Source organism: Larimichthys crocea, chromosome VIII, assembly GCF_000972845.2.
Source record: "Larimichthys crocea isolate SSNF chromosome VIII, L_crocea_2.0, whole genome shotgun sequence".
NCBI lineage: Eukaryota > Metazoa > Chordata > Actinopteri > Sciaenidae > Larimichthys > Larimichthys crocea.
Genome location: NC_040018.1, coordinates 33,742,230 through 33,752,423, shown reverse-complemented (window position 1 = coordinate 33,752,423; position 10,194 = coordinate 33,742,230). Strand labels below are relative to the sequence as shown.

Below are 10,194 nucleotides of genomic sequence, written 5' to 3'. Positions count from 1 at the left end.
TGATTTAATACACTAGACTATCGTTTTGTTTTCTCGAGATCTCAAATTAATTATCTCGTTTATCACAGGAAAACGGGTGGAATAATATGTATGTATGTATGGCCTTTTAGGGCTTCCGTAGTTATAGACAAATACAGCACTTTCAATTCAATTTGATTGTATTTATATAGCCACTAACCTAACAGAGGTTATCTCATAACACTTTCCATACAAAGCAGGTCTAGACTGTACTCTATAACTTACAAAGACCAAACAATTCCAACCACGAGCAAGCACTTGGCGGCAGTATACACGAGTGTAAGATAAAATTAAAAGAGTACACATTATGTTCAATCACATTCTACATTACATTTTACATTTACATGCATTATTTATATTAAATATACTTACATTATAGAGGAGCAATACTCAACTTAAGGCCTGTGGGCCAAATCGGGCCTTCAATATGGTACAGGCTGACCTGCCAACCATTTCACACTTAATTCACAATGATTCTTTCTTTACGTCGATTAGTAAATGTCACTGTCAAAAACGTCCATTGGCTGTTACTTGGAAAGTTCACACATACCTGACCTGTGCAGCTAAAAGGTTCAAACGTGTACAGACGAATTTGCCTTTATTTTTCCACGTCATACCAATCATAGATAGATAGATAGATAGATAGATAGATAGATAGATAGATAGATAGATAGATAGATAGATAGATAGATAGATATACTTTATTTATCCCAAGCTGGGAAATTATAGTGCAGCAGCAGCATTACACAAAGTGATAAGTGACAACATAAGAATAAAAATATACTATAAAGCAAACTATACATAATAAAATATCAAAAAAGCAATAGTAAATACGATAAAATAAAATATATTGTACTGTAAAGCACTTGTAAAGCACTAATTATTTAGTGGTGATTAGAATATATTCAGAAGTAGAACAGCCCAGTAATAAATTATGACATACTTAGCACCCTTGCATAATAGTAAATTAGCTTTTGTCAATAAAAACTATTGTCAAGACAAACCATGGCGCGAACACACCGATTGGTCAAAAAACAAACAGCCTAAATCTTATTGGTTGAATAGGATTGCGTCACCGCGCTGTTGTTTGAAAGAGGAAGGGGCGTGGCCAGCACTTGTAAACAGTCCGTTAAACCAGCTGCTGCTTCGAAACACGAGCTAACTATTAACGGAAACGCCAACAGCCGGTAACTCACAGTTATTAATATCAAATATATATATAAATATATAAACATATAGTTCACTTTATAGTCCGCTAACAGTAACAAACAGCTGATATCAAGCGGTAACGCTACTTTGTTAGCTACAGAAGCTAACCCAGCTCTAAAGTTGAAAGTACTAACTTAGCAAGATAGCAGATATATTGTGTCAGTCTTTAATTATTTGAACGTATTAAAAGTTTTATTGTGTGCCGAATTTTGTGGAATACCCTCATGATTCCTAACTTGTATAATTTTTCCTAATTTGTAGCTTTGTGTCGTTACAAACAGCCAAGCAGCTTTAAATTGAGCGTTTCTTAAGGCGAGTTCAGTCATCACCAGGAAAAAGTCTGGACACTGACCTCGTGTTGTTTGATCACCTGCAGCGATGGGACAGGTGAGTGAACATTAACCTTATAATGCTCATCTGAAGCCGTGCAGTCAGGTCTGTGTGGAGGAGAAGGGGGGTCATGGAGGATGGATCGCCTTTCATTCATTGTTGTGGTGCAGCTCCTCTCAGCTGCAGAGCTGCAGAAACCCGATCACTGACAGGAGCCGCCTCCTAAAAACAGGCACTCAAGTCCTGCAATGATTCCAGTTTGTGCTGAGTGGAGGACTTTCTAAGAATGGACAGCAGGACGGGAGAGCTGAGAAATAAGACTTATGTTTATCTGTGGACTAACAGGCAGTTTCAGGTAGAGCTCGGAGTTTCTCTGTGATGTGTGTTTTGACTGTCGCTCCTGCACTTTTCTCATAATATTCTGTGTGTTTTTTTGCAGCAGGAGCAGGTAGAATGGGATGACGTGAACAAACTTCTGCAGCATCATGGTTTCAAGCCGGTGTTCTTTGCAGATCCTGTAGAGAATAAGAACCTCTCAGGTAAGACTTCCAGTCATATAATGTTTTATGTTAGGCTGAAAACATCAAGTTTAGTTTAGGAAACATTTACTTTATTTTTGGGAACGTACAATAAGAATACCCCTGCTGTGTGACTTGTGTCTTTAGATTTGGTTCTGCTGGACAAGAAGTCAGCCGGCGAGATCAGGACGACTCTGAAGACGATGCTCACGGACTCAGACAGAAGACAGGCCCTCATCCAGGAGCTCATCAAGACTAACAACCAACTCAAGTAAGTTAAAAACAGAAAATCTACTATAAACCGGCCTCCTGGACATGTTCCTCGCATGTTTAATTAGTCACATTAGTCATTTGCTCAAATCAGCAACATTTGCTGTGAATGGCAGAACAGTCGTGTCAGCTCTTTCTAAGGTTTGTACCTCTATCTGACTTGTAGTTAGACGTGCTATGTGCCACACCAAGACAGAAATTTTGAAGCTGGTTAAACAATTTAGCTGGGCAGCCTGTAAAAGACAAGACGTGACAAGCTGTCTGTCTGAGAGTACAGTGATCATGTCGTCCTCCTGGAATGTGGAACAATGCTGAGTGAAGTAAAGCAGCTGAGGGTCTTTCACAGTGTATACATGCCTGCAGTGTGTATTACTGTGGGCGTCCGTATCTCCTCAATAATGTATGTGCAGTGTGTGTCGACCACCTGGCCTCCGTCATCTAATCTGATCTGCATCAAATGCGATACACCTCCTGACTCCTGCAGCTCAGTGCTGGTATGTCTCAGCCTGAAGTCATATTTCTCCACAGCCTCTCCTAAAAGTTCTAAACCTGCTGTGTTTTCTCTGTGTGTCTTTTAGAGAGGAGGCTCATGAGCACATGAGTCGAGCGGCTCAGCACTCTCAGAGGGTCACAGAGCTGGAGGGGCTGCTGGACGTGGTAAAGACCAGAGTCCAGGACCTGGAAGACCGCTACCTCGGCAAGGCTGTCCAACAGCACAGCCACACGCAACAACTGCAGCAGGAAAAACAAGAAGCACAGGTACTGTATATCAAGAGACTTCACAACAAGCCACTACAGGCATCAATTATTAATGATCCAATCATATATAAATTTGATTATTATGTATGTGTTCTTCTGTAGAAAGTGTGTCAGGTTCTGGAGCAGAAGCTGTCCAAACAGAGAGAGGAAGCAGCTCAGCTTCAGAGGAAACTTTATTTCACCATCAAAGAAGAAGAGCGACGATTGGCTCGACAGAGTCAGACCTTCCAGCACGTCTGCAGCAAAGTGAGCCAGCAGGACTCACCCACACAGCAGCAGTAAGAACATGACTGAAAATCTCATTTAGAATTGGAAATATAACCGGCGTGTTTCAAGATCAATTCCAGTGATTTGTTTGACCAAAAAAAAAAAATCAAATTTTAAGGTTCACTGATCAACTTCTCTGTGCTCTGCGATGAGCTTATTGCACCTCTCCTTCTTCTTTTGTCTGCAGGCTGTTGGATGTGATCGACTTCTATGAGACTAAGATGACTCAGCTGTTGGATCAGCTCAGGTAACAACACCCATCCCAAAATGCGTCAAACGTGTCCATTATGTTGTCTTGTTTATTACCAAAAAACACACACTACACACCATGAAGAATCCTGTCCGACTGTGGGAGGTGGAGTTGAGAGAGAAATCGAAGGGGTCACAAGATCATATTTTCTGCCCAAAAGTTTTACCTTGTCAGAGTTCTAAAAAAAATAAAACAGTCTGAGATAAATCAACAGAACTTCTCACAACTAGGGATGTAACAATGCATTGTGAGTAAACGTCAAACAGCAACAGATCTTAGCTACACTACAAAACGCAGACGAGCAGGCAGAGTACAAAAACTGAAAGAATCCCGGATAACAAATAGTCACCATATATATATAGGAGGGTACACACACTGCCCGCCACCCAACTCCAGGTACTAACAAATACTCACCATTAGGGATGTAACAATGCATTGTGACACGATTAAAAATCGGTACAAATGCGTGACGACTCGCATCGGTTGACAGAAAAAATGAATCGCGATTCTTGGTGAATGGGAACCCGCACAGCACATGCTCTCACTTGTCAAACAGGCTTCCGTGGCGTCCGTCCTGCACGCGACTTCAAACCCCACCGGGAGTGTTTCAGGAGCGAGCGCTTAGCCCGCCAGACTTTGTTTACTTGCTCAGATTTGAACATTTTCCCAGTGTTTCCCTTCTTAACATGCTTCTACATGTGTAAATATGCTACGTAGTTAGTTAATTTTATTTTGAAAATCCACCGGATTCTCTTTGCTTTTTCTGTGTCTGGCTTTCGCCCGCTCGAGGTGCTCTGTGGAAATTGACGCGTGCTGCTCGCAAGTTTTAATGTTTTTATTTTATTGTTATGTACAAAACTTACCCGCTACATTGGCTGGTGATCAAAAAAGTTAATTTAGAGCCCTGGTTACGCCCCCTCATGAGCGAAAACTGTACATCACACCAGTTAACAGCAGTTTACTGTTTCTAAAGAAAGCAGATATTTGTCATGTGTTTTGTTGTTTAAGATGTAAGTTGCACTTTTTATAATAGAACACAAACTGTTTGAGAGTTTCTGTAAAGAAAGATTTTTTTTTTGTGTAAAGACAGATTTTTTTTCCACAAATAAAAAGATAATAAATATAATAAATATAAAAAATCGTATCGTGAACAAAAAATCGTGACTCGAATCGGGTTGTGAGTTGAGTGTATCGTTACATCCCTACTCACAACTCCTTCTCACTTAAGCAGAAAAAGCATTTGGGACTACTGTGTCACATAAAAAGATACAGCATCTTCCCATTGGATCTCCAAATATATTCTGCAAATCACCCCAAAGTTTGGAATGTTACATTAAAGCAGCATTTGACTGCTCCAGTTTCAGAGTGTAATCCCACTGTGGTGAATATGGACAGCTGTAAGCTTTGTACACTCTCGTCCTCTTCCGTCTCTTCTCCTCTGCCATTATGTAGGAGAAGCTGCTGTGCCCAGTTTATGTTGCGCTCTCGGCAGATTCCGGCTCTGTTGCCCGCTACCTGCAGCACAGCTAACTGAGCTAACAGCGGCTAACAACCTGAGCTAACATTAGCTAACAGCAGCTACATTTGGCAGCAGTTTACTTCACGGTCCATCAGGAAACTCGTAAATAACAGAGAGGTTAAACCAGAAAATATGATCCAGTTTCACAAAAGTAGCATCAACAAGATTTAAAATTTATGAGAAAAAAGTTATACAGTGTAGCTTTAAATATAGGTATTAAATATTAGTACTGTGGCCTCCTTGTACTAAGCTGTTAATTTTCATCCCAGATCTGTCAAAGGAGAACCAAAAGGATCTCAGATGAACCATCAGACAAGAATCAAGAAGACATCCAGCAATGTTACTCCATCTTTCAAAACCATTCTCAGGGTACCCTGACACACTGGAACATTTTCACATTGCCTCCAAAGCAGCAGCTTTAACTCTTGCATCTCTTCCAAGGCGTACCAGGACCAGCAGAAGGAAAGCAAGCATCAGATAGAAGAACTGAAGGGCGAGGTCGAGCAGCTGAAGCAAGAGCTGGAGACGAGGTGCGTGTTCATGCAGCATGAAACAAACGCACACGTTGTCATCTCGGTACTCATACTGACTCTGTTCCAATGATCAGGCCTACACTCAAAGAAGTGAAGTTCTACAAACACAAACTCCGCCGTTTGGAAGCGTTGAACAAACATAATAACACGAGGTAGGAACGATAGTGAGTGCTCTCTGTAGTGGTACCCAAACTTCAGAGTTTTACTGTCCTGGTATTGATCTAATTAGCAGGAACACTCATGTACAGTACCAACCATCTTTGCAGGTTGCCTAAAGAAGACATCACGACTGAGATCAGCGAGAACATACCTGACCACGCTAGGGAAGCCACTCTGTGTGCCCACTATCATAATGTAAGCATGTTGTTCCACCTGGTATCTCAATAGTTCCTGTTCTCTTTCAAATGTCCTTCAGTCCTTGTTTTCTAAAGTTTGTCATCTAAACATAACTGACAGGATTTGTCTTTTTCATGAATTCCAGCTGTTGAATGAGGTCAGTGCTGTCGTGTCCAATCCTAAAGCTCCGTTTCGCCTGCACAGACAGAAATCCTCCTCTGTTGGTTTGTCAGAGTTTCAGACCCTCCTCCCCACACTGGAGGTCTGGGCCCAGCAGTTCCACCTACTGAAGGTAAACACCACCTACCAGCAGGCTTCAGTACCCACCATGACTAATACCATCAACATTTATGGGAAATCCTAGTATAAGAGAGCTTTGTGTTGTTTCTCACTGACCTGAGTCAAATTTGAGGATGTTTTTCTAAATTTGGTAGGATCTGCAAAAGGGTTTAAATAAACTCACTGCCAGATTGATGCCCTGGCAGCCATCTGATGGTGTCCATAATGCTGCAGAAGCTGTAAAGGTGGAAGACATGATGTTGCTAGTGGACACCTTGCTGGAAAACACCTCAACTGACAATGAGAAGGTAAAACCGCACTCTCCCATAGACTGCTGCTATCATCCCTGATCCAGGACAGAGTGAACTCCATAAAAGTATCTTTTCTGTGGTGGTCTCGGTCCTGCTAGGCGCTCAGGAGTCCCACCCGATACACTCTGGGCTCCATGGTGTCTCACTTCCAGACGCTGTTTGACGTGACCTCCCTTGCCGGAGTTTACCCACGTATGAACGAGGTCTACACCAGACTGGGAGAGATGACCAACACCATGAGAAACCTCCGAGAGGTTCTGGATCTAGGTAACCTTCAGCTGGATTCTGAACTTCGTATGTTTATGTCAGCTTTGGAAAATAGTTAGGAACAGGAATGAAAGAAGAATGTTGAGTTGATGTTTGTGGTTTGGTGTCAGACAGAAGAGTTCCTCCTGCTGAGGTGGTGAACCAGGTGGCCAAACTGGTTTCCTCCAGTGAACACAATGCTGGTTTCCATAATCTGCTGGGAGATGCTGACATTGACAGGTTCGCACACACACACAACTCACACATATTGTTGGAATATCAGCAGCCAGCTAATCCCAAACTGTTCCTTCAAATGTTTTTTTCTTCTCTCCAGTATCATCATCAAAGTGAAGCAGCATGATGAGTTCTTCCCTGCTTTCCATGCTCTCATTACAGACATTCTACAGACTCTAGGTAAGTATTGACAGCAGGGCCTTCCTTATTCTACTTGACCTGTATGTATGATACTGATACTAAAACATTTGTGATCAGATGAAACCTGTTGGCATTCAAAATGTTCAGACAAATCAGGCTTTGCAGATAGTTTTGGGCTGATGTAAACATTTTCAAACCAGTTTGATTGTAAGCCAAGGAACCACACCAGACTGGTAATACCAAAATATACCACTAGATGTCATGACTCACCCAGTCCTGAGTGAAACATAATGAATGAGACCAGAGTTTTCCACAATAGAAACCTTGTTCTGTCCTCTGAAACACAAGAAGGCTCTTAATCTGAAACACATACAGGAACTGTTGAGTTTGTTGCTGCTTCAAGTCTCTTAATGACAAATGCCAGTTCAGTCATACACTGGACTGCACCAGCAAAATCAGACACAGACACAGCCAGAAACAGAAAACCAGAAACATCAGTCCTCATTTGAGTGGGGGTAGTTCGTCTAGTCTGTAACGGAGGAGGCTGCAGGGAATGGACCTGTGGTGAAGTGGGTGGGGTGGTGGTTGTTCAGAAGACCATTGTGGTGCTTATAAATATACTATAGTTACTGTAAAATGGGCAGAACAGGCTCTGAATGGATGCATTCCCCCTCTTGTAGACATATTTAAATTTCTTTAAGTGACATTTAAAGAGAAAACAAAAGGTACAAAATATTGTATTGAGCTGTCAGGGAATAGAATTTACTGAAAGTGTGTGTGTTTGTGTTTGTGTGTGTGTGTGTGTGTGTGTGTGTGTGTGTGTGTGTGTGTGTGTGTGTGTGTGTGTGTGTTTCAGGAGTGAGTCACCTGAACGACATCCTTCCAGCTCTGGAGTCTTTGAAACGAGCAGCACAGTGACATGTTGCTTTGTCTGAAAGGAGCTCTATGTTTTTTTGTTCATAGTGATTGTGGAGTGATTTTTTTTTTTTAATAAAACTGAATATTTGATTGTTTTCACAGTTTTCTTATTTTTTTAGGTTTAATGTAGTTTCCAAAGAAAAAATGTCAGAGCGAGGTCTGTGAATAATCCAGAGTAACAGGACATTACTGCAGCTGCTGGTTATCATTCATCTTACAGGAAGAGGAAACCTGCAGGGACCTGGCACTTACAGTAATCTATCGTAGTTAACATGCCTGTGTAATCATTTCATCATTTTCTTGAGAATTTAATCTGGATTCAGCAGAATCTGACGTGAAACCCAAAGCTGAGCTCAGACTTGTTTCTGTGCTGCTTTGTGATCACATTCTTTGACTTTAGAGGCAGTCATTAGGAAGCCACTGATCACCCTCCAGTGAAACAATGAGTGCTGACTCAGCTTTAGCCCTTATAATGCCCTGTCTCAAGGGTAAAATGAGCTGTGACTGCTACACTGTTCATCTATTAGGAGTGCGAACACCCACACACTCTTTAACGTCATGGTAACCGTTTTCATTTAAAGAGACAAAGTATTCTAAATCATGAGTGTCCCAGTACAGAGTCTGTCCTGTATGTTGGCCTGTAAGTCGTCCTCTGTCCAAATGACAGCCTTTAAACAGCATGCTCCCCTCCTGTGCCACCTGCTGATGTCGTCTCCTGTGTTTGTCCACGAATGATTTTTAAATTGGCACATTTATGTGTAATCTATTGACAGAAGACTTCCTGTCAAGAAGTGGACTTGTTTTTATGTCCAGCAGTTTGAAAAATGACAAAAATATTATTTAGTTATCTATTTGTTACCTGGATAATAACTTAAATCATCGTTTTAAAAAAAAGAGGCTGTTTTATATCTGTTGTTACCTTTGCAAGGTCGCATTAAATAGCTCTCTCTTTATGGCTGAATATAATTTATGTACAAATGATTGATGTGATCTTATCTTTTCTATTTTTTCCGTAAGTAATAGGCTATATTTAACTCTGATAGTTTCATTTTTAGTAAAGTAAAAAAAGGAAGTATATAGAATAAAAATAGAAACTATACAAGTAATAGTGACATAGTGATGTGATAGCAGCAAAGACAGCAGGACGCCAATAATACAATATGATTAGGTAATGTTACTTTGCCTTTATAAATGTAGAAATATAATACAAATTGTTACAAAATGCATGTAAAAATAACAACACAAATATTTGAATAATAAAATTCTAACATAATCTAACACATATCATTTAATCTTTTTCACACACTCAGGGAGCTCATTCAGCATGTCATTTTTCCATGAAATGTTTTTCACATAATTGTTTTGTTTTGGCTGACAGGCGGAAGTGATTCACAGTGACAGGCGCAGTAAGTCGTCACACTCTTTCATCAGTGTGATTTACTGAGAATCCTTGACATGATCTGAACATCCCTGGGTCCCGACCTGCAGTGACAGTGGTACCTGTGTGACTCAGACTGGTACCATTCCAGACCTGTTCAGTCCTGTTGCGCAACACAGCAACCAGCCATGGTTCCCCATAACAAACTGTACACACCATTCATCAAATCAATGACCCAATACAATATATATATTATATATAATATATATATATATATAATATATATATATAATATATATATATGTTGTATGTATGTATGTATGTATGTATGTATGTATGTATGTAGTGTATGTATCATGCTAAAAAAAAAAATGAAAACAGATGGTTTAAGATTGGAAGACTTAGTTATTAATATTTACACATCAATGTGTCAAGTGCAACTTGCACTAATCACTAACAGGTGGTCACTGCAAAGCCGGTAATACCACCACTCATTGAGGACCACTTTAAAAGAGACAACAGAAAAAAGGGCTCAGTGTATTAATACGGTTTCATTGTTTCTGGACTCAATAACGTTTAAAAGTTGACAAAACAAAAAAATTAAAAGATTATATATCAACAATATTTATCTTTTTAACAATCCGACCCCCCGCAGACCGAGTGGTACGGTCCGTTGCT

General features: G+C 40.5%; 1 protein-coding gene across 5 annotated transcripts; it reads left to right on the top strand.

Moving 5' to 3' along the window:
• Window positions 1-1,100: 1,100 nt before the first annotated feature.
• On the top strand, window positions 1,101-8,168 carry cep70 (centrosomal protein 70). 5 transcript variants are annotated; one of them, XM_027280987.1, is made up of 18 exons: window positions 1,101-1,205; window positions 1,489-1,614; window positions 1,790-1,912; window positions 1,997-2,096; window positions 2,223-2,346; window positions 2,924-3,104; window positions 3,207-3,382; window positions 3,559-3,618; window positions 5,410-5,509; window positions 5,582-5,670; window positions 5,748-5,825; window positions 5,940-6,027; window positions 6,155-6,301; window positions 6,444-6,596; window positions 6,698-6,866; window positions 6,977-7,085; window positions 7,180-7,259; window positions 8,077-8,168. In XM_027280987.1, exons 3-18 carry the CDS (start codon window positions 1,844-1,846, stop codon window positions 8,136-8,138), a joined length of 1,785 nt encoding a protein of 594 aa, XP_027136788.1. In that variant the 5' UTR covers window positions 1,101-1,205; window positions 1,489-1,614; window positions 1,790-1,843; the 3' UTR covers window positions 8,139-8,168. The 5 variants fall into 5 exon arrangements, with proteins under 5 accessions (XP_027136788.1, XP_010743904.2, XP_019120456.1 ...); XM_010745602.3 differs by having other exon boundaries at window positions 1,728-1,912; XM_027280988.1 differs by having other exon boundaries at window positions 1,110-1,205; window positions 1,509-1,614; window positions 1,728-1,912.
• The last annotated feature ends 2,026 nt before the right edge of the window (window positions 8,169-10,194 follow it).

What these genes read in the sequence shown, in the direction of transcription:
- cep70 (XM_027280987.1), top strand. Translation starts at nt 1,844, where the DNA reads ATGGACAGCAGGACGGGAGAGCTGAGAAATAAGACTTATGTTTATCTG. An exon ending in AAGCAAGAGCTGGAGACGAG is followed by an intron (nt 5,671 to 5,747) that starts GTGCGTGTTCAT and finishes TCCAATGATCAG; the next exon opens with GCCTACACTCAAAGAAGTGA. An exon ending in TGTGTGCCCACTATCATAAT is followed by an intron (nt 6,028 to 6,154) that starts GTAAGCATGTTG and finishes CATGAATTCCAG; the next exon opens with CTGTTGAATGAGGTCAGTGC.